The sequence below is a fragment of the Melozone crissalis genome, unplaced genomic scaffold (genome assembly GCF_028551555.1).
Source record: "Melozone crissalis strain CALT ecotype California unplaced genomic scaffold, PUWL_Pcris_2 ptg000026l_1, whole genome shotgun sequence".
Taxonomy (NCBI): Eukaryota; Metazoa; Chordata; class Aves; order Passeriformes; family Passerellidae; genus Melozone; species Melozone crissalis.
The window spans coordinates 7,113,591-7,137,540 of NW_026535804.1; the positions used below are offsets into that span (position 1 = coordinate 7,113,591).

Genomic DNA, 23,950 nt, shown 5'->3' on the forward strand with positions numbered 1-23,950 from the left:
CTTCAGGTAACCTACTGCCATTTTACAAAGCAAGATTTATGGTTATAATTTATACAATTTTTAGAGTGTACTTCAATGTTTTCATGTTTTCTTTAATGGTCTGTTAACAACAATTGCCTTTTTTTTTTTTTTTCTTGATGCAAAATACTGTCTTCCCAAGCTCCTGAGTTTCATCTGGTTGAAACATGCAGAAACCTGCAAAAACCCGTGATTTTTTCCAGAAGTGTTTCTATGTCTGGGCTCCAGCAGCTCCAGTTCTCTGATAACAATAATTCTTTTGCAGTTATCACCAGATTTGTTCTGGGCTTGCCTTTCCAGAGCAGAAGACAAGTGTGCTGCTGCTTAACTGCACTGCATGATGGATCAGCTGCTGTCACATATGGATAAAACTCTTCCACATTGTGCAGCAAGGGCTAAATGGCTGGATAACGAAAAGGAGGAAATGAACTGGGGTTACATATTCCTTCCCTTGTGTAGGACTGGACTTCAGTGTATAAATTCCTGATGGGAGACCCCCAAAAATACCATGGCATTGCACATTTCCTCAGCTGAGAAAAGTAATTGGTCCTCTTTGACCCTGCTCCATTCCCACATCTGTGAGTCAGAAACCAGAGCCATGCCTATATGGGTATCTCGATGGATTTTCTTCCCCAGAGCTTTTGAGATTATGTTGTCTGCTTGCAGAAATTTCATAGCAAATTCGTGCTGTGGCTGCACTGTGCCCAGTCTTGGTGTCAGAAAGTCAGAAAAGCCCTGCATGCCTATGCTGCTATTCAGCTCAGAGACTGTACTACAACCACTGATTTCTGTTGCATTGAATTTCATAGAGAGAGTTATTCACTATTCTTGTTTTATTTTTATGTTTTCTTTTTTAAATTCTTTCTTAATGCGAAGTTAATTTTCTTACTCTAATCCACAGTTTGGAACTCTGCCTTCTTTATTTTTTTCAATTTCTTACTCTCTGGCCTACTTATACCTCCATCCTTTCTGAGGTTGTTCTGCTGGAAACCCATTCCTACCAATCATTCCCATGGGTTAATCAGGATAGAATACCTGATAATGTTAGTAACATTAATTTGAAGATATTTGAAGCTGGTCCACACCGAACATTTTGATATTTCTGATAATGTCTGCGAGAGGGTTTGGTAACAATTTTGGTCAAGCAAATTATTATCTGAAACTTCTTCCCTCCTGTGTAGAGAAAGACAAATATTTCTAAATCTGTACCTGAACAGAATAAAGAAACAAAGTTAGAAGTAATTATGTCAAAAAGAGGGCATCTCAGAGTCTCTCATGTCTCTTCCACTTCAACCTTTCTTCACAAATGAACTGCCTACATTGAATCCTATCGTCCTAGGAAAGATCTTGGGCCTCGGATAAAACTAACAGTGTTGTGGGCAAATATTTGTCATCTAAATAGATAAATGAGCTACCATCAATGGAAAATTCTGTTTTCCTTGATAACATTTTAAGTATCTTTTTAGCTGTAATTGAGCACAGCTCTGCTCTGGGGTGGTTCTGGCCTCAGCCAGGGGGGCTGGCAGGAAACTTCTGCTGCTGCCACTGAATTTCTCTGCTCCAGCCTGAGCACTGGAGTGCACAGCACTGATCACAACACCTTTTTGGACACACTTTGGTTTTACTCTACAAAAGCTGTATTGGTACTTTCAGCGTGTTTTCCTCCCTAGTGTTTATTGATACATAAATTACAAATGCTGGGATATATTCCAAGGTTCACTCCTGAGTCCCTCTTAAAGCCTGAGATTTTGTTTGCAATTTCCATTTCCCTGGCATTGATTTGAGCACTGTTCATACTCACCAGAAAGTAATTCAGTTTCTTCAGATTTTAATTCATTTATCAATATTGGGTGAGTACCCTGTATTCTTGGTGCATTGCTACTCCTCTATTTATTCCAAAACCTATTGCTTTAAAAAAAAAAAAAAAAAAAAAAAAAAAAAAAAAAAAAAGCAGGAACATTCTTAATTGCTGTCTAGTGAAAAATTAGCTTTTCTGTGCTCTTTTTATACCCTGATCATCTGTTGGCTTTTTAGATACTCTTGAAAGGTTCATTGCAACCAAAAACCTCACAAGCAAGTCCCATGGGATTTTTTTTGTAATCTAGAGTTAGCTCCACAGACAGCTTTCAGTTAAAGATCATTTTTCTCTTAATCACATTGATAAAAATTATTCTTGGTGTAGCCCTGTTGCTATTACAGCTCATCTTTGAGTGGTCAACAATAGGACAATTATGTCCTCAGACTGCCATTGCTAATCTTATCATGGGAGCAATTTTATTCTCCTGCTATGAACAGTATTTTTTCTTCTTTACACGCAGCTGTGCCAGATGCAAATCTTGTCAAACAAAAAACAAAACTATGATTCACAAGTGCTGAAAACTATGAAGATATCCAGAAAAAGAAAAAAAAAAAAAAAGAAAAAGGAAAAAAAAAAAGAAAAAAAAGACAGGAAAAAAGGTGGTCAGATTTTATAAATCTGTGGATTATTCAGTGCAACACTATTTGAAAAGCATTCCCCATGGGATTTTCAGCTTGCCTGTGCTGTTGTCAGCCATGCTGTCAGTATGACAGGGCTTGCTGAAGGCATCAGTGTGCTCTGTGAGCCCTCTGACAGGGAATGCTCAGCTCCTGCTGCAGCAGCACTTCTGCTGCCCTCTGTGTAAAATGAGAGCTGCCAGGAATGTTAGCACCAAAGAAACAGAATTGCTGAAACACTGATCATTCAGAGCAAGGCTTCTCATCCCAACCCTTCCCAGTTTTAAGATGCAGCTGGGCACTGGACTCTGGAGATGGTAGGACACACTTTCCTTAATCTAACATCCCTTTCTCCTGTTGGAAAATGAAGTGCATGGGTTTGGTGAAATGCATGCTACCCTGCAGGAAGTGTCCAGTCCAAAGTGGTGCTGTAGTGCTGTGTGGTTCAGAGATTCCATATCAGGTAAGACTGGAAGGGTTAATTGATTTTTGAGTAAAACAGCTTCATAAACAGAACCCCCAGAATCTTAAAAATATTCACAGGGAGAGATACAGAATAGGTACAGGGAAATTTTGGCCATGGCAAAGGTAAGTTAGTATTTCTGGGGTAGAACTTACTTGTGAAGATTGCTCTGTCCCATGCACCAAAACATGGAGGGACTTTGAAGATCCATCTGTCTCCTCATTCTACTCTCTTGAGACTGCTCCAAGGTTAATTTTTCAATTTATTTATGGTAAAGCTTAATGGTATACCATAATATGCCACATAAACCTGTACAATATTTCACACTTGCGTATTTCAGAAAAGAGAGAAGGAAGAGAGAAACTCCAAAGATATCTCAGCATCACTTGACTTTGAAGTGCATCAGAAGGTAAAAACAGAACACCTGGGCAGGTGCTGAGTGAGTATCAAAGCTGCACAGTTACTTAGGCTCCTCCTGTCTTTCCAGGAAGCATCCATGGAAGAGAGCAGGAGAGTGGTTCCTGGATGAGGACACGACCTTCAGGATGGCCTTTCCATCTCTCAGCAAAGCAGCTGAGGAGCTCCTGTTACAGAACAGGTGTGTGGGGTGAGCAGCCTGGGTGGTGCTGGGTGGAACAGTCAAGAAGAAAGGCAACAGGTGGTAGAAGGGGTTGAAGGTGGAGAAGGATCTGAACCAAAAGGAAATCAGGGTTACTGAAATTGTGTAATTTTGAAAAGGTGACTGCTCCTCCCAGAAAACATCGGAGAACATGTTGAGCAGTTGAAATCACTGAGAGATAACAGATGCCATGAAGGCATCTGTTTTTGATAACCTTCCTTTAAATGCCATTATTTGAAGAAGCATACATATTATCCTTATCTGAGATGTAGCTATACTTTTCTTAAGAATTGTCACATGCTACTTATGACATAAAAACCAGTTTTAACACCCATAATACCTCCTGCAACAAAGTTCAGGCAGTTACACACAGAACTATTGTGAGTTATGTTGTATTATGGTTTTCATGCCAGTTTTCCTCCCACTTCCACAAGGGCTCATTCACAATCTCAAATCACTCCCAGGAAAACCAGATTTTTCTCTCTGTTAGTTCTAAGCATCTCCTAGTTTGATTTCAGAAGTTCTGTATTGCAATGTGGACATAGTCCATTCTTCATTAAGGCCAGATTTTTGGCTAACTGAGGCAGGTATTTTTCAGGATGTCACAAACATTAAAAAGTGTTTTGGAATACCAAAAGAGGAGGAAATTATGAACATTTCCAAGAGCATCTAAGGCTGGGAAAACTTCCTGCCTAGCTTAAATTCTAATACTCTGTGACTTGGCTCGTGTGTCTGCCATGAACACCATCACATTTAGACTCTGTGTCTAGAAGTATTACCAGCTTGCAAAGTAGTTGGATGTCATGCAAAGCCTGCAGTGTGAACCCATTCTCTCCTCTCTCCAATGAGTGTCCCACATTCTCCTCATCCTTCCCAGTCCCTATGAGCACTTCTGCTTTCTCAAGCTGCCCCACTTCAGTGTTTTCAGCCTTTTAGCATCACTGCCCACAAGGCCTTGGGAAGTGAGGAGGCACCAGACACAACCTGCCTGCCCCTCCTGCAGTGCCAGGACAGAGGAGAGATTCAGAGAATAGAATTGTTTATTAAGGCACACTCATACTCTTCTTAGCAAAGCACCCATTGTAGGGTGTTGTGTGTGATAGGGGTCAGTGAACAGGGAGTTCCCAAGAGCAGTGATCAAAAGCAGCAGAGTTAAGTCCAGTGTCAGTTTGTCAGGTACCAAAACCCAAACAATGCTAAATTGTTTCCTCTCTTCCTTTCTCTTTTTCTTCCTTCCACCTCTACTTTCTGTCTCTTTCTCCCTTGATCTTCATTAATTTTCTTGCTCCCCATCTCAATATTATTTTCTCAATCTTGCTTTCTTTCTCATCTTTCTCAGTATCTTCCTCCCTTCCTCTTCTTTCTCTGACATTTTCTGTGCTTCACTCTTTCTCCATTTCTTTCTCACAGTATGTCCCCAACCCACTTCTCCTCTACTCTCCCTCTCCTGCTCAACTTGACTCTCCCTCTTTTGCTTCTCTCTTCCTTTCTGTCATTCACTCGCTGGTCCCTTTATTTTCTGCTGTTGGGGAAGAAAACACTTTCTGGTCAAGGCAATGTTGCTGTGGGCAGAGGGCACAAAAATTGAGTACTTGGAGAACTGGAAAGCTGAATTGATGGCAAGAAGCCTCTGTGAGGAACCTGTGTCTTCAGGTCAGAAATACTTTCTCAATGTCTTAGTGCCTCCTAAAGTGCTGATGCTTTGGTGCACAGGAGACACAGTTGTCCATGCCCAAGCTGTTGAAGGTCAGAGAACTCCATAGTCCACATGGGGCAGCAGCTCTGGTGGAGCTCATCAGCTGCATCTATTTTAAAACTCCTCTGAGACTTGTTTCTTCAGGCCACTTATGGGCCCATGTTTCTTCCTAGATCAGTTATCTGTGCATCAGCACATTTTATATCACAAGCAGCCTGACTCCAGAAATAGTGTGTTGATGCAAAATGACTCCTTGTCCTCCAGCCAAGGCAGCAAATCAAAAGTGAGGTGAAATTGGTTTTCCTAACTCATCCCTTTAATATTCCACTCTGATTCTAACAAGTCTCCAGCCCTGCTTTCCAGACTGGCTGGTGGCAAGGCCAGCTCAGCACAGTGCAATGTGTGTGATTTCTCTCCCTCTCCCACCTGTGCAGTTGGAATTCTGGCCCCAGGTGTTGTCTCTAAAGGAACCTGCAATGTTACCTTTCATCAGCTGAGCATTAGTAACAAATCCTCAGGCCAAAATAGTAACAAATACAGGTGAGAGAGGAGCCCCAAGAGTCTCAGGTGCTTCAAATGCATCCTGATTCCTCCACAGTCAGAGCAGCTTGTGCATTTTGGAGAGTGATTATGATATTGTCCAAAGGGAACAGGGAGTTTTGGTATTGAAATATAGTCCCCAAAGTTGTTGTGATACTTACTACTCTGTCAGCAGGTCTATAAAGGTACCCAGGGTTTCTTTTCCTTGTTGCCCATATATCACTGGCACTGATGAAGTTTTCACAGCTTCACACGTAGAGATGATGTCTCTGAAGAGCATCACTTACAGTGACACAAGAGTCCACCCGGGGCATCATCTTTTCCTTAAATATATTTAGCTGCTGCCTAGCCAACTACTTCCATATTTGGTTGTAACATGGAAGGATTCTGTGGGTGTAAACCTCAGTGTGTTTGGGAGGAGGAGGACCTCCCAGTTCTGAACATTGCTGCAAACACACTGAGTGCTGTGGTCAGTGCAAAAGGCTCTGCAGTACCTCCAGCTCCCTTCCCCAGCCATTTCACAGCTCTTTGGAGTACTCCCTGTAAATGGAGAGGTGTAGACATAGCCAGGGACCTGGAGAGACCGCTGAGTGTCCCTGCAGTCAAAGCCAAGTCTCATTTACCATTCCCCACATCTGCATGTAGAATCTTCCCTCAGCAGCTTCCTGATGTGCCAGGCTCTGGTGAATGGTGTGTTAAACTGCCTCTTACTGTGCAGGTTGCCTCTAAACACCTATTCCAGACAAAGGAAGCTCCAATGTCAGAGTCAGTGTGATGTCCCAGTGGGCACTGATCGCTTTGCTTCAGGGTGGAGGTACCTGTGCTCTCCAGACTCACCACCTGCTCAGCCCCCATTGGAGCACTGAATGAGAATGCCTGGGAATGGGAAACATCCTTTCTGCCTTGCTCTTCCTCATGGTCAGCTTTTCCTCATTTTTGTCCTGCTCATGCATTATATTTGGCAGTGTTACCCCATGTGGGATGAATAAAGAAAGCCAGGGTCTATCAGCTACTTTTTTCCATCCAGTTTTCAGTTTCCTTATACAACAAAGCTCATGCACTGATGCAAAAGGAAGATAGGAAGCACTGTTTGGCAATGTCGAAACACCATGTTAAGAACTTCTCTGTATTCTCAGGGTGCCAGACTTGTAGATTTCTTCATGGTGATAACAGAGTTGCTCTCAATTCCAGTGTTAAAAAATAAAACCAGTTCCTTTTGATATGCATGATTGTAAATTTGTAAAACACAGGCTTAAAATTTCTCTTCCTAAAAAGCATTATTTATTTAATATTTATTTATTCTAACTTTAAATCACAATTCCATTTCTGGGAAACACTCTAGTACAGTGTAAAATTTTTTGTTTGCTCTCATGTATGTTACTTTTACTGTAGTTGCAGCTTCTGAATCTTACTCCAGAAAATTCAGGAGTTTACTCCTGAATATTGTTTGAATATTGTTTGAACACAATCAGCACCTAAATAACTGCAAAACTAAAATGTAGCTACTGCTTTTCATGCAAAGGAATCTATGGTCTTTGTCTTTAGACATTGACTAATTTATAAAGCCTCGTTGCAGAAAGAAGTGACAGAGGTCTCACATTTTGTGCAGCCCTCAGGTCACTTTGCTGCCTCATGCAATTTTCACTCTTCCTCTGCTATTTTCTTGCCATGAATCTCGCGGCTCTTGGCTCGGAGCTTGTTGACCTGTGACTCTGCAATGTCAGCCCGCTCCTCGGCCTCCTCCAGCTCGTGCTGGATCTTGCGGAACTTGGACAGGTTCACATTGGACAGCTCCTCCTGTGAGAGCAGAGCCAATCAGGGCTCAGGAGCACAGGGCAGGGGTTTCACTCCTGCTGCAAGTCAGCCTTGTGGGGCTGCAAATCTCCATTCCCTTCCCACTACTGCTCACACATCAGCCTCACACACAGCTCCTCATCCTCCCCTTCTCAGGACCCTACTGGGGCAATTTCACCAAGATGATATCCTGGTGTCCTTGCTCCAGGTGAGGAGCAATTTCATAATTTCAATTTGTCATTTCTGTACTTATTCTCCCACTTATTTAATGCTCATGCGCTGGGGGGTATATCTGGATGACACAGTTCCTCTCCTCAGCAGGATACTTGTGTGACACTCAGAGAAAGCAATGATTTTATTTCCCTGAGCAATACTCACAGCTTCCTCAGCTTGTCTCTTGTAGGATTTCACTTTCATTTGCAGCTTGTCCACCAGATCCTGCAGCCTCAGCACATTCTTCCTGTCTTCCTCGGACTAGAGTGTTAGCAGATTGGAAAGAATGAATTATTGCTTTCTGCAAACCACAATAGAGCATTTACCCTTACAGTCCATGAGAATCTCTTTTAATTGATGGAATAAGGGTGCATCAGCCCAAGGAGAGCTCCTGCCTTACCTGGTAGGTGAGTTCCTTCACCCTGCGCTCGTACTTGCGCACACCCTTCACGGCTTCAGCGCTGCGCTTCTGCTCAGCATCCACCTCCCCTTCCAGCTCACGCACCTGCAAGGACAAGCCCAGCCCTGCAGCTGCCCTGCCAATGTCTCTCCAAGGAGGGACACGCTCCCTCAGGCACAGCCCCAGCCCTACACACCCTGGCCTCCAGCTTCTGGATCTGCTTCTTCCCTCCCTTCAGTGCCAGCTGCTCGGCCTCTTCCAGACGGTGCTGCAGGTCCTTCACCGTCTGGTCCAGGTTCTTCTTCATCCTCTCCAGGTGGGCACTGGTGTCCTGCTCCTTCTTCAGCTCTTCTGCCATCATGGCCGCCTGATCAGAGCAAAGGGTCAAAGTCATTTTGGGGCTGGAGATATTTTTGGGAGAGTACATTCATCATCAGCAATGCCAGGATCGCCCCACTCACATCTGTGATGGCCTTCTTGGCCTTCTCCTCAGCATTGCGGGCTTCCTGGATGGTATCCTCCATTTCACCCTGGATCTGGGCAATGTCTGTTTCCAGCTTCTTCTTGGTGTTGATCAGGCTGGTGTTCTGTTGAAGGAAAAAAGCATATTTTTTTTCTCCAATTCCTTCACACTATTCTTAGTAAAATCAAATTGCCTATTTTTATTTCTGTTTTTATTACAGTTGCATATGAAGAATACAAATAACTGATAAATGAAAATGGTAGACTGCTGAAGACTAATTGTGGTACTTCAATTAAAATAGGAAAACAGACCTATTGTTAACTTTAATTCTCTAAATACTGTCGGTGCTATATGTCTTCAATTCTAGAATTTACCTGAGTGTGGAGGAGCTGAACTCTCTCACTGGCATCCAGAAGCTCCTGCTCAGCCAATTTCCTCGACCGCTCCGTCTGCTCCAGGGCTGCCCGGAGCTCCTCAACTTCAGCCTGCAGCAGGTTTGCTCTGCGCTCCACCATGGCCACCTGCTCCTTCAGGTCCTCCTGTGTCCTGAGAGCATCATCCAGGTGCAGCTGGGTGTCCTGGAAAGAAAGGTAAGAGAGATTGGAAGGCATATTCTTCCTATTTACTTTTTTTCCATTTTCATATTAGCAGGGAAAACATGGAACCGTAGAAGAGAAATATTTGCAGCTGTATAAGAAATCCATGAGCACCTGGTCTGTAATGCCATACCTTGAGCACAGCCTGGGTGTTCCTCAGGTTCTTCTGTGCCTCTGCAGCCTGGCGGTTGGCATGGCTCAGTTGGATCTCCATTTCATTCAGGTCTCCCTCCATCTTCTTCTTCAGCCTCAGGGCTTCATTCCTGCTCCTGATCTCAGCATCCAGGGTGCTCTGCATCGAGTCCACAATTCGCAGGTGGTTTCTCTTCATTTGATCAATCTCCTCATCTTTCTCTGCTATCTTCCTGTCAATCTCAGCCTTCACTTGGTTAAGCTCAAGCTGCAGGCGCAGGATCTTCCCCTCCTCATGTTCCAGGGAGGCCTGAAAAAAGCATAAAATCCTGTTAATTATAAAAAATCGCAATGTCAATAACTTTACATGAATTGCTATTTCAAAGAATAATGTATAACCACAGGTCTGAGATTGAAAGAAAGGAAAGAAAAAAGCATACCTGTGGTTTCAAAGATTTTACCGGTGTGAAGAAAACCTGCTTCCTATGCCTCCACTCAATTCTCAGTGCATAGAATTATTTAAATGTTACCTGAAGTTGCTGAGCTGCGTTGTAACTTATCAGGTAAAAACAGAAGGCTTTACCTCAGCTTCCTCTAGGGAGGCTTGCAGTTCAGATTTCTCCTGCTCAATCTGCTTCTTCACTTTCTCCAGCTCATGAATCGCCTTTCCTCCCTCCGCAATCTGCTCCGTGAGGTCGGAAATCTCCTCTGCAAGAAAGGGAGAAAAGCGCCATGGTCAGGCACAGAGCTGAATGGTGAAAGGCTCTGGCCTACCAAGGTGCCAAGCCAGGTCTTATCCCTGCAGGCCCAGAGCTGTTAAATGTGGCAGATAGAGAAGCTTGTGAGAAAGGCCAGGGAGGAGCAGAGGGCCAGGGACTTACGCTGCAAGTTCTTGTTCTCCCGCTTCATTGTTTCCAGGTGGTCCAAGGACTCCTCATAGGCATTCTTCATCTTGAACAGCTCCGTGCTCAGAGAGCGCGACTCCTTCTGCGAGGCCTCCAGCTCGGCCTGCGTTTCCTCATACTTCTGCTTCCATTCTGCCAGGATCTGAAGAGAAACAGGGGGTGAATAGGGCTGTGACCATCACAGGGCCCTGCTCTGGCCAGGAGTGCTGGTGCTGGAGGCCAAATGACCTTGTCAAAGTTCTTCTGCTTCTTATCCAGAGCAGCACAGGCAGCATTGGATCTCTCCACATCAATCATCAGGTCCTCCACTTCATTCTGCAGCCTCTGCTTTGTCTTTTCCAGGGAGGCACATTTGGAATTGACAGCCTCAACATGTTCCTCTGCATCCTGCAGGCGCTGGGCCAGCTTCTTCCTGTGTTAAACGTATCTCATGGTTTAAGAGAAAAGGGAAAGTCGGGGCATGTGGTTGATGGGCTTTTCCCTGTCTTCTACAGATTTGCCTGTGACTTTTTTTCCAACACTACATGCATTATAGAATTTATTTGCTATTCTCCTTTTGCCCCAACCCCAAGAAGAACACTGACTTCTTCCCAATAATGTCACAGTGGTATCCAAGAATTTCTGGTCTTAATCTCTGCTAGCCTTCCTCACTTTCCCCACGTACTTGGCCTCCTCAAGCTCCTCCGTGCGCTGAATCGCGTCCGTCTCGTATTTGGTTCTCCACTGGGCCACTTCACTGTTGGCCTTGGACAGGGCTCGCTGCAGCTCCCCCTTGGCCTCCTGCTCCTCCTCATATTGTTCCCGGAGCAAGTCACAGTCATGGCGAGCGGACTGCAGGGCATGGGCCAGGGCATTCTTGGCCTGGAGCAACAAGGGTATTGGGTCATGGAACAGAATTATCCCAGAAAATCTGACTGAAAATAAAGGGACATTGGACCATGCTTCTATGCAAATGGACAACCATGCAATCAGTGAGGAAGGAAATTGGGACTGAAAAAAGGAATAGTGGATAAACTTGAGGTAAAAATTAGCATGAGACGACTTGCACCAAAAAACATAAGATTTTTTTTCCCTGTCTCATCATATAATTCAGTAGTCACATAAGTGTTTGGAGCACCTCTGAGAGGAGGAATCACCTTTATCTCTTCCTCCAGATGCCTCTTGAGTTCCTCAATCTGCTGGGTGAAAGCCTGTTTGCCTCTTGACAGCTGAGAAACCATAGCATCTTTCTCTTCCACTTGACGTGAATATTCACCTGAGAAAATTTGCAGATACACAACAGTTTTAAGGCCACTGATGGTGACACTGCAAATATTTGGAGATATAAAGCCAGATAGTTGTCATGCAAGCCAAAATTTATTATCTGATTGCAAGCATTTCACATTGGATGTGACACAAAGTGTGCTGAAAAAACCACATGCCCAGAAGTGTAATTTTTGCAATAACTCCGAGACATTATTTTATCTGCATGTGTAGATGTGAGTATCTCACCTGACTCTGTCTGCAGACGAGCTCTTTGAGCAGTGAGGTCATTGATCATGCGCTGATGCTCTTCTTCCTTGGTTTTAATTTCACTCAGCTGATCTTCCAGGGTGCGGCACATCTTCTCCAGGTTGGCCTGTGTTTTAGAATATGGAAAAAAATGTATTAACCATACACAAAAGAAAGCAAGGAGCAAGGGTTGTGCTGTATTCCACTGGGTCAATGAACCAATAACATAATTGTGTACCTTGGCTTTGGAGACAGACTCCATGTTGCTGGCCAAGTCATCAATCTCCATCTTCAGCTCACTCTTCTCCTTCTCCAGCTTCTGCTTCACACGTTGCAGGTTGTCGATCTGCTCGCCCAGCTCAGCTGTGCTGTCCGCGTGCTTCTTGCGCAGGGCGGCAGCCGTGGCTTCGTGCTGCAGCGTGGCCTCTTCCAGGTCACGGCGCATCTTCTGGAACTCTGCCTCACGCTTCTTGTTCATCTCAATCTGAGCTGATGTGGCCCCTCCTGCTTCTTCCAGGCGCTCGCTGATCTCCTCCAGCTCCCTGGACAGGTCAGCGCGATGCTTCTCTGCTTTAGCGCGAGAGGTTCGCTCGGCCTCAATTTCCTCCTCCAGCTCCTCAATGCGGGCCTGCAGAACAGCAGAGACCCTTCACAGCCGTGCCCTCCTCCTGCCTGAGCTGAGCCTGAGCAAGGCAGGGCAAGAGGAACAGAGACTTGCCTGCAGCTCCTTGATCTTCTTCTGAAATTGTATAGCCACTGCTTGTTCATCCTCTATCTTGCCCTGGATCTGGCTGATTTCAAAGTCTTTCCTTTGGGACAAGTGAACCGTGTTAGAGCTCCAAGAAACAAGACAAGTGCTGCAGCCCAGCACTCACGGGCCCCAGAGCCACACTTACTTCTTCAGTTTCTCATCCAGCTGCTGCTTATCATTCTCCAAATCCATGATGCTGTCCTGGGCCAGCTTCAGGTCTCCTTCCAGTTTCCTCTTTGCTCTCTCCAGATCCATGCGCAGTTTCTTCTCTTGCTCCAGGGACCCTTCCAGCTAAACACAACAAGACCATCAGGGCTCTGCCAGCCAGCTTGGACTCCATACCTGTCCTCTTCCTGCTCTATGTCTGTGTGCTTACATCATCCACTTGCTGTTCCAGCTTGGTCTTGGCTTTGGTCAGAGTATTGACTTTGTCTTCCTCCGCCTGCAGGTCATCCAGGGTCTGCTGATGCGCCTCTTGGAGGGCTTTCTTCTCCTTTGTCAGCTTGGCAATGGTCTCGTCCAGAGCTGCCATCTCCTCAGTCAGGTTTTTCACCTTTGAGAAGAAGGGAGCAACTATAAATAAAGCAAGTAGCTATAGATTTCCTGCAGTGGCACATAGTCCATTTTCTTAAATGTGAGTGACAGGTTCTACCTCATACCTTGTTTTCAGTGGCATGTTTTTCCTTCTCCACCTTGGCCAGTGTTAGCTCAAGGTCATCAATATCTTTCTTCAGCTCTGAACATTCATCCTCCAGCTTCCTCTTCTTGGCTGTCAGCTCAGCATTGATTTCTTCTTCATCCTCAGCCCTTTCAGTCACTTCCTTAATTTTGGCTTCCAGCTGGATTTTGGTTTTGATCAGCTGGTCGCACCTTTCCTCTGCATCGGCCAAAGCATCAGCTTCCTAGTAGAGAAATGTTCATTTGTTTATTAATCACAACTGTTTGCAAAATGTGAATAGAGAAATGGTATTTCTCACTGAGAAAAAGAAACATGGAATTACTCTTCTTTGTTTTCTTCTAGGAAGTTGGTTTTTGCATAGGCTCTTTTAAATCAGAGTAGAAGTTCATTCTATTTCATTTTTTGCTTCATCAATTATTCCCTCCTATTTTTCTTATGGATAAGATGATAATATCCAGTAGTATTTTGATTTTCAATAGTTGTGATTATTTTCTCTGAAAGGTAAATACTGTATATAAATGTGTCGGTTTTTTTTTTCTTTATTTTCTTTAAAAGCATTTCTTGGCAAGACTGACATTGAACTAATTTTCTCTGAGCGAGGTAAGTTGATATATAGTCTAGGTGGAATCAGAGGTTTCAATTTGAGCCTGAGTTTATTTTGAATATGCGTAAATACAAAAGGTAATCTTTAAATATTGACCAATTCCCTGATCTCCCAAAGAACTTAGGAGGTACATATAGGGTTGGGACAGAATGCAGAGGGTTTTTTGTTTCCTCCTGGAAAAGTGGTTGCAGAAAGACAGGTGACATAACATGTAGGTCTTTGAGCAACTGACTGAAACAGAGAAAGTTGTCAAATTAATTCCTCCACAGACTCTGCTAACTAAATTCTAAATCTCCAGTGACTGCACTGGATGTTGTATTGTGAGCCTGGATAAACAGACCTATGCGCATACATGCTTCAAAAGCCATTCCCAAGCTAGAACCTCCTATTATAATGGTGACACTGAATGGTCTGAAATAATATTAAAATATTTTCTCAGACAATTGTCTAACATTAGAGTAATGTGCGTTGAGGATACCTGGAAGAAATACACTAATGATACTTACAGATTGCACTTGGAGCTGCAGGTCATTTTTCTCCTTCATCAGTGAGGCCATTTTCTCTTCAATCTCCTTCCGCTTTGCCTCAGACTTTGCAAGCTCCTCCTTGGTTTTCTCAAATTCCTCCTTCATGTTGGCCATCTCCTTCTCAGACTCTGCACTCTTCAGCAAGGGCTTGATCTTGAAGAACAGCTTCATCCATGGCCAGTGTTTGACATTCATGAATGAGCGAACGTTGTACTGGATGCAGAAGATGGACTCTCTGAGGCAAAATTAAAATGTACAATGAATATTCTCAGTCTGACAAGTGTCAACACTTTTCCATGAGCAAAATGACTTTAACTGAAGAAGAGGAAGGTGTACCTTCTCTCCACCCTTCTCTGGTACTCCACCCTTGCCAGGTAGCCCCTACACATGGCCTGGGTGCGAGTGATGAGCTGTGCCAGCTTCTCATCTCTCATCTCCTCCAGGACCCCTATCAGCCCAGCTTTGAAGAACACCTTGAGAGAGACAATATTGCAGGACATCACTGTCAGATGGAGAGAGCAAAGCCCAGGCAGGCAGTGAATGGGGGGTTTGTACCTTGGTGTGTCCAAATTTGTACTGGGTGTGATCCACATCGATTGAACTAAGAAGCTTCTCAGAAGCCTTCTTGCTATCGATGAACTGTCCCTCAGGGATGGCACTGGCATTAAGCACCTTGTATCTGTGGAATTGGAGCAAATAGGAGGAAGACAATGTCCAGTCATAAGAATGTTCTCTTTACTGAAACTAAGAGCAGTGTTTGCAGCAGAACCAGGCTGAGGAAGTTGGAATTTCATCTCTCCATACTTAAAGACCCTGGCAAAGCTCAGTTGTGTGATGGAGAGCAGTTGGTGAGGACACCTGACTTATCTCTTCATTTCATAGCTCTCACCTCTGTTTGAAGTCAGCATAGAGGACTCTGCTGGGGAACCCTTTCCTGCAGATCCTGATCCCTTCCAGCACGCCGTTACAGCGCAGCTGGTGCAGCACCAGCTCGTGCTCCATGGCACCTGGCAATGCAGAGCACAAATGAGGGGCACAGATTGCATTGCAGAGGGGAATGGATGTATCAGAGCAAGGATCTTTCATCTTGGGCTTCTTACCAGGTGTTTTAGTCTCATTGGGGATGATGCAGCGCACAAAGTGGGGGTGGGTGCTTCGCAGATTGGTCATCAGCTTGTTCAGATTCTCCTGTAGGATCATGATTTAGTGTGTATTTATAAGAGAAATGGCAAAAATAACCCAGTGCATTCCTTGAATTTAACATAAAAGACCAATCAATGGAGATACACTGTGCTCAACATTGTCAGCTGAGCATGCCTCAATTGCTCTGTCCCATCTGATTCCCAGCATTTAACCTCACCTTGTAGGTCAAGAAAAAACTTACCATCAACCTAATAAAGGCTAGAAAGTGGGCATGTTTTATGACAAAATTTTATGTTTATATTAAGTGTAAGTTTACAGTTTTACAGTGCTATTTTTCATTCCATAAGATTTGATTTTAATGGCGATCTAAAGACAAGTTATATGTAAAATATTTTTTCGTTGTTTGGTTGGTTGGTTTGTTGATTTTTGGGGGGTTTTTTTGCCATTTTTTTCTGTGTCTGAGCCAGCTAAAAATACAGAATAACTCTCTGCAGAAATGAAAAGTTGTTTACATACCCGGAAAAGAGCTGAGACGGTCTGGAAAGAAGAGCCCTTCTTCTTGCCTCCCTTCTTGCCACCACCACCACCACTAGCCTCTGATAAAGTAAAGATAATGAGACATCTGTTGCTTTGGGGACCAACCACCATGCATCAAAGAGATTAATTTCAGAGAACTGACCTGCCTCTCCTCCAGCAGAGGCAAAGAGTAAAGCCAGGGTCTTCACAGATGATTTCTGGTACAGCCCAATGACAGTTTCATTCAGAGGGTCCTTGTTCTTCTCCAGCCACCCAGAGATGTTGTAATCCACTGTGCCAGCATAGTGCACCAGGGAGAAGTGAGCCTCAGCCTTGCCTTTGCCTGGCTTGGGCTTCTGGAAGTTGTTGGACTTGCCCAGGTGCTGGTCATAGAGCTTGTTCTTGAAAGAGGTGTCAGTTGCCTTGGGGAACATGCACTCCTCTTCCAGGATGGAGAAGATGCCCATGGGCTGGGAGAAATCACAAGGAAAGAGGGACGACAAGGTGAAAAGGTCGAAAGACTCAGAGATGAAAAAACTTCCTGAGTGGGACAATATTGCTGCTCTCAGGGATTGTTCTGTTCAGCAAATTGTAAAATAATTCAAACGGATCTATCTGCACTACCATATTTACCATTTCGAGCAGCATTTAGAAATAGATATAAAATTAATGCCTTTCTGAAAATACCTGACATTGTGAAGTACAGAAATACCTTCTCAATGAGCTCAATGCAGGCAGCCAGGTCCATGCCAAAGTCAATGAACTCCCATTCAATTCCCTCCTTCTTGTACTCCTCCTGCTCCAGCACGAACATGTGGTGGTTGAAGAACTGTTGCAGTTTCTCATTGGTGAAGTTGATGCACAGCTGCTCCAGGCTGTTGAACTGCTCAGTGGAAAAAAACACAACAATCAACCCTCATCAATATGCCCACTTCATCATTCTCCTCCAACCTTTATAAATCTCCGCAGTAAAAACACAACTGTATTACCAGGACCTATGCATAAGAGAACCTATATGCAACTCCAGAAAGAAATACCTACATAATGTGAATGAGGGAATTTTTTTGGCCAGATTTTTTTAGTGAATCTGATAAAATTAATACAATACTTTGGTATTTTTTTATTCAGCAAACAAGATGAGTGCATGCTCTTGTCTCCAAATTGAAAACCCTTGATATCTCTGATTAAATACCTAGCTAATAATTTCTTGGTTCTTTAAACATTTTGAACATCCTTAACTCATTATATATTTGCCAATGCATCTCCTAGATCTGCTCCTGGAGCTCTTTTATAAATTTATTCAAAATATTTTGTGTTCTTTAATCCATAATATTAAGCTCAAACAGTTGTAATATTACAACATATAAAATTCTATTTGCTGCCTCTGCACATTCAAAATGACTCTGTGCTTGTACCGATGGAGCTTTTGAGGATTTTGTTTTCTCCTAGAGAAGAAAATTACTGTAGTTTTTCCTACATAAAATCACAAATGACTAGCCTGTTACTTGCAAGTCCTCTGATATAATAATCTTTCCCTTCAAGAGCAGCCCTCAAACCTGAAATCCTTACATCAAAGATCTCAAAGCCAGCAATGTCCAGGACACCAATGAAGTACTGCCTGGGCTGCTTCGTGTCCAGCTGTTCGTTGATGCGAACAACCATCCACAGGAACATCTTCTCATAGACAGCCTTTGCCAGGGCACCCACTGAGTTGTATACCTAGACCAAAGGAGAATGGAATAGAAGGAAAATAGTACCCAAAAGGAGAGAGTATATCAAGTCAGAGGTTCCCAGTCACCAAGTGGTTGTTGTTACCTGCTGCACATTTTGGCCCTTGGTCACGTATTCATTCCCCACCTTGACTCGGGGGTAGCAGAGGGCCTTGAGCAGGTCTGCTGAGTTCAGACCCATCAGGTAGGCAGCCTTGTCAGCAACTGAACACAAAGAGAGAGGGAGGAAGAAACATGGGAGGAGTGATAATTGAAAGGGGATATCCTCTAAGATGTAGCCGTTGGTCTCAGTACTGAAATGTGATATCCTGAAGGGAAGTTTTGAAGCATGAATAGTCTGGAAGCTGAGATTTATGCATTTGTGGTAGTAAACAGAAGGAAAATACATGATTGCCAACTTCCACCTATCCATATCTGTGATTAGGAGTTCTACAAGGCTTTAATACCTTCGGTGCCATCAGGCTCTGCCTGCTCCTCTCGTTGTTTCTGCTTGAACTTCAGGTTCCCATAGTGCATGACCGCCCCTGTCAGCTTGTAGATGGCCGCCCTTTCATCAGCAGTGAAGCCCAGGATGTCAATGGCACTCTGGCAACAGAAGCACTCAAATAAACCTCCAGGCCATTACAAGGAAATTTCACCAAACCAATATGCTCAGTGACACTTACATCTGTAGCCATCAGCTCCTCCTGGTCATTAATGCTGGCAACAGTGATCTCACCTTGACTCACAAACTGGTAGTCATAGGGGTTGGTGGTGATGAGGAGCATGTCTGTACAGAGGAATAGGATGTATCTGGGTGAGAATGAACATAAATACTTAGCACATTCAGATTTTATCAAACAATTCATAATACTTCATACCAATTAGCTCTGGCTTCTTGTTGGACATGATCTGATAAAAGATGTGGTAGCTCCTTTCCGCCTTGAGCTGGAAAGTGACTCTGGACTTCTCCAGCAGATCTGGCAAGGATGGTAGAAAGAGTTAGGCACTTGTGGGAGTGTACATGGAGATGGGAATTTGGGAAGGGATGGGAGCAGTCCAGGAGAATGTCTTACAAGTTTCAATGTCAGCAGAAGCCAGTTTGCCTGTGGCACCAAAGTGGATTCTGATGAATTTGCCCTGTGAAGCAGAAGCAGCAGCAGGTCAGCCTGGATGTGTTCTGCTGATGTCTCCTTTGCATGAAGAACTCTTCAGGCATCAAGTGTGTTGCCATGAAGGGGAGCGATTTTATGCAGAGCAAGAACTCACAAAGCGTGAGGAGTTGTCATTCCTCACGGTCTTGGCGTTTCCAAAGGCCTCCAGCAGTGGGTTGGCGCTGATGATTTGATCCTCAAGCGTTCCCTGCAGGGACATCATTATTCAGTGACTGTGTTTGGTTGACAGGGCAATGACAGGCCAAGCATTCAGTCTGTCCTTCCTGACTCACCTGCATTTTGCCTGATGACTTCTCCTCTTTCTTCTTCTCTCCACTGGCTGCAATTGTTGCAAAGTACTGGATGACACGCTTGGTGTTCACAGTCTTCCCGGCCCCGGATTCTCCGCTGCCAAAGCCAAGAGAGAAGCAGAGGGTGCGTGGTCAGGCAGGAGGGGCCCTGGATCTGGGCAGCCCCACAGGGACCTGCGCAGGGGGGGTACCTACGTGATCAGGATGGACTGGTTCTCCCGATCTGTGAACAAGGCAGAAAAATGGTATTTAAAACTCAGTGAACAACAGAGGAAGAATGAAACATTGTCAGGTAAGTCTAGTCTTTTGCCTGATGTCAGCTGCAATCAAACAAGCAAACCTTTCCAAAGCACATCCCTGACTACAGAGGAGCCTTTAATTTAAAACAGTAGAAACCACGCTATGACGATAGTAAACTCCAACAGATGTGTGTGTCAGATCCAAGAAAGGTTTGAAAAAGCCTCTTCACTTTGCTGAGAAAGGGGATCCCTTCAGAGCATTTAATGACCCAGTGCCCCTAAAGGCTAGACAGAGCCACTCACCAGTCAGCATGAACTGATAGGCGTTGTCAGAGATGGAGAAGATGTGTGGAGGGGCCTCCTGGCGCTTCTTGCCTCGGTAGGCCAACACCACCTCGGGGTTGTACACCGGCAGCCACTTGTAGGGGTTGACAGTGACGCAGAAGAGACCCGAGTAGGTCTGCAAGGAAGGGACACAGCACGTTGCCTTGCCCTGAGGCTGGCCCAGCAGCTCCTGAGGCTGCCCAGAGGAAGCTGCTGCTGCCACTTACGTAGATCATCCAGGCTGCGTAACGCTCTTTGAGGTTGTACAGCACAGCGGGTTCGTGCAGGTGGGTCATCATGGCCATGTCCTCGATTTTGTCATACTTGGGAGGGTTCATGGAGAAGATTTGATCTTCTTTCACAGTCAGGGTCTGTCAGAGGAAACAAAAGATCCACATGTGTCTCTGAAAAGCTCAGTGTTCTGATAATATTTTCCTTCGGCCTTGTTTTTGACTCACCTCTCCCCCTTCAGTCTTGACAGTGACTTTTCCCGATTCCCTGCTCGTGATTGTCCCTTTCACAAAGGATTCCTTTGCATGTACCACGAAGACAGATGTTTTGGCATCGAAAGGTTTGTTCTGGGCCTCAATTCTCTCCTTCTCCGATTTTCGGAGGTAAGGAGCTGCCTCCCCAAAGATGGCCATCTCAGCGTCCGAGGACATGGCTGCACTTTGTGGAGGGGCTTGTCCGCAGAGATCACTGTGGAGGAGCAGATATGTTGCCCAAATTAGTATTTATTTTTTTTCTTGTCACACACTTTATTGATAGACCCTAAAAGTGTAATAGAAAGTATGATTTGGGAAGAATCTTTGTAGTTCTTTGGTTCACCTTCTTGTGCAACCAGGGCAAATGTTAGAAGCAGGTTCCCACAGCTTTTTCCAGAGTAGTTTTTATTATGTCAAAGAACAGATATTTCTAGTCTCTTTTCATCCCAGTTTCATTTCTGATGACCCTGATGGTGATTTTTTTCCTCTGTTTATTGCCTAATCAAAATTTCTGTGACTGACATCTGTGCTTTTTATTCCTCAGCCTTTCACTCTTCCCATTTGAGAAGTCTATCTCTTTCTATGATATACCCATCTTCTTATTGTTGAACATAGCTATAAGATAACCACTTTTTAATTTCATCCCAGTGTAGACAAATCTCACCTTTGCAGCCTCTTCTCATACATCATTTTTTCCTACTTATTTTGATAGTTCTCCCCTGGATTCCATCCAAAATATCGTTGTTTGGTCACCAGAAAGCACCAAACTGAATGTAGTGCTCCAGATATCAGAGCTGAATGCAGGGAAAGAACCACTTGTCTTTTCCTGCTGACCATGCTTTCATGAGTATGTGACAATGTGCTGCTGATCTTCCTTCCCACAAAGGCACACAGTGACACTTGCACCCAAATTCATGACCCATTTCTGCAAAGTTGTTCTCCAGCCAAAATGAAGTACCACATACTCTTGTCTGGGACTATTCTTTCTCATATTCAGGATTTCTGAGGTTCTTATCAGCTTCAGGATGAAGCTTTCTGAGGATCTTTTCCAGGGTAACATTGCTCTTTAGCATAATTGCAAGTTTCTGTTTGTTGTCAACTATAATTCCTGAGGATGCATTCCATGCATCATTTGGGTTGCTAATGGTCCAGAAGGTGTTCTGAGGACTATCATAATGTCTTTTGCTGATGCTCTGCATCATTCACTATAGTTGTTTGCTTCTCATCCAAAATGATTTCAGTAGTATGTGAGCAAGTGGCATGTAAGGACACCTAATTCATCAGGTTAAAATACTGCACAACCAACTGTTTCTTCTTATGTTAATTGTTTGTGGAAATAACTATAGGCAAAGCTGGAAACCTCAGTTGAAGAATTTATAGATCAAAGCCAGATATCTGAATCCAGTACTGGACTTCCAAAGAAATACCACATAGCCAGTAATAGAAAATATCTGAATTCAAAGGAAGTTAGACAGGCAGCTTGGTAAGATGTCATAACATAACTTTTAGTTAGGTAAATATCCAAAATCTTAACAAACATTTGCAGCTACTCCTAATAGCATGCAGATCTTCCATTTTACTCAGTCTTCTTTCAGAGGAATAGGAGCAGTACCTCCCCCTTTTTTGTTGTTTGGATAGTTAGATAGCTATTTTTGCATTTTTATCAAGTTTACTAGTAGGAGGCCTACATTCAGATTATAACCCTCGAGTATCATTTGGAAAGCATTTTCATAACATTTATTGGCCAGTTTCATATGCAGTAATAATTACAATTCACAAGTCTGTAAGGTTTTGCAACATTCTGTTCTGTTGGCTAGCTCTGTCTGTCTGTCTGGACTTCATGCCAGAATGGATCGTTTACCTCAGTGTTCTATAATTAAACATAAGGAATCCCCAAGAAGCATTTCCTGGCATTACACAGTGGCTGTGTCTTCAAGCACAGTCACTAATGAAAACTTGCTAGCTGTGAGCAGCCTGCCCAGCCATCAGCATGCTTTATTAGTTACAGCAGAGCACTGGCCACAAAAACATACAGCAAATGCCTACAACATTTTACAGGGATTTGTCACCATGAAGAAATCTGTTCTACAGAAATCTTCCATCTTTTTCTATCCCTTAAATGCAAGCAAATGTGGCTCTTACCTCTTATGCTATGAGAATATGCCTTGCAGGCTGGGAGGTGATCAGTGCTGTAAAGCAGAATCATGAGATCGCTCATTATTGCTGCACACAATTCCACAGACAGATCACAAAGTGAAAATGCCAACATGCTTTATGATACAAATATCAAATCTTTGCAAGTACATGTACATACATCAGGACAGCAGGGCTGGAGAGGGACTGCAGGGACAGTGTCCCTTTCTGCCCACCAGAGACGTGCACTTACCATGAATTTCCTCTGCAGACAGAGCAGCCCAGATCCAAGGACTCTTTTATAAGGTCTGGTCAGCGCATGCTGCAGATGCCTCCTCTGTCTTTGGGCAAAGCATTTCTGGCAAACCTTGTTTTTGGCAAAGCATTGTCTGGCAAACTGAATGTACTGAAAACTGGAAAGTGATGTTACTAGATATAATTAGAAAATTTTGGTGTCTTCCTAGCTATGTGAATAAATCGCCTATAAATAATATGAGAAGATTCCTAAGGGGGGAAATACAGCTAATGATGACTAGAGGAATGAGGGTAACCACTAATAACTATAAGGCCGTGGATGCTCCATGAATCTGAGCTAAGGGAGCAAGGCAAAACCATTCCCTGGGCGAGCATAGTGACATTTGGATGCATACTTCAGCTTGTTCTGAGGACATCGTATGTCTGATGACAGTTGTCCTTTCACAGAGCTCTCTACTTACAGATCTTGGATATGATACGTGGATTTCACTGTTGTCTGCATTGCTTACCTTAGTCAGATTATTACATACTACTCTTTATTCATATTACTCTGTATCCATATATCTCTGCAGGGCTGGATTCTATCCGTGCGGAAGCAAAACACAGCCCAGCTGAACAACACAGGGCAGAATGAAGGATGTCTATGGGAACAGTCTGTTCTGCCCAGAAATGCAGCTTGGACAAAGCACTGCAGTGCTGATATTCTCCATTGAGGAAACGGGATTCAGGCATCCTGAAGACAGGCTCTTGATGAGAAGAAGATCACAGAATGAAAGAACCTGGTCCAACTCCTCTTGGACAGGGAAGTTTCTTTAATAAATGAGAATATCTGTATCCAGATCTTCGTAGCTCATTCCTCAGACCCTTGCCAAGAGAGGGTTCCCCGTTAGAATATGTAAATGTAACATGCATGTAGTGATCTTGCTGAGAATGCTTCCACAGCCTCTCTGATGTGTTGCTTAGAGATTTGTCTGAGTCAGTGAAAATGTCTTGTTGTATTTTACGTCTAAACCTAATTTTTATACTACGAATTTGTCCATTGCCTGGCATCAAGTAGTTGTACACCAGAGGGACATGCACATCACTTTGGTGCAAAACCTAGTGTATCCCATAGCAAATTCGATTATTTATCCAAGTCTGAGGCCTACAGACATGTCTTAATAAACAAAAATATATATATAAAAAGAAAGAAAGAAAAAAAAGGGAGCCTGTATTGCTATTGAAGACCTATAAGTGAGCTTCCTGCTCTCATTGGCAGAAAAATCCATAGAGATAAGGGTTGCAGATGGATGAAAAATAGTCATTATTTAGCGTG

At 43.8% G+C, this 23,950-nt stretch overlaps 1 protein-coding gene across 6 annotated transcripts; it reads right to left on the reverse strand.

Moving 5' to 3' along the window:
* Positions 1 to 7,452: 7,452 nt before the first annotated feature.
* On the reverse strand, positions 7,453 to 20,424 carry LOC128938436 (myosin-1B-like). Of its 6 annotated transcripts, none has more exons than XM_054278653.1 (38): positions 20,221 to 20,424; positions 19,990 to 20,133; positions 19,742 to 19,898; positions 19,395 to 19,422; positions 19,182 to 19,296; positions 19,004 to 19,096; positions 18,811 to 18,874; positions 18,616 to 18,714; positions 18,421 to 18,524; positions 18,202 to 18,340; positions 17,841 to 17,959; positions 17,595 to 17,744; positions 16,738 to 16,908; positions 16,209 to 16,495; positions 16,026 to 16,116; positions 15,467 to 15,554; positions 15,256 to 15,373; positions 14,922 to 15,045; positions 14,703 to 14,839; positions 14,346 to 14,601; positions 13,216 to 13,458; positions 12,933 to 13,109; positions 12,702 to 12,847; positions 12,524 to 12,614; positions 12,044 to 12,433; positions 11,806 to 11,932; positions 11,451 to 11,569; positions 10,979 to 11,175; positions 10,543 to 10,726; positions 10,291 to 10,456; positions 9,993 to 10,117; positions 9,411 to 9,719; positions 9,056 to 9,259; positions 8,680 to 8,805; positions 8,415 to 8,585; positions 8,219 to 8,323; positions 7,984 to 8,079; positions 7,453 to 7,608 (listed from the first exon to the last, which is right to left on the reverse strand). In XM_054278653.1, the coding sequence occupies exons 1-38, from the start codon at positions 20,422 to 20,424 to the stop codon at positions 7,453 to 7,455; spliced, it is 5,820 nt and encodes a 1,939-aa protein (XP_054134628.1). The 6 variants fall into 6 exon arrangements, with proteins under 6 accessions (XP_054134628.1, XP_054134629.1, XP_054134626.1 ...); XM_054278654.1 differs by having other exon boundaries at positions 16,026 to 16,103; positions 16,205 to 16,495; XM_054278651.1 differs by having other exon boundaries at positions 16,026 to 16,103; positions 16,193 to 16,495.
* Between the last annotated feature and the right edge of the window lie 3,526 nt (positions 20,425 to 23,950).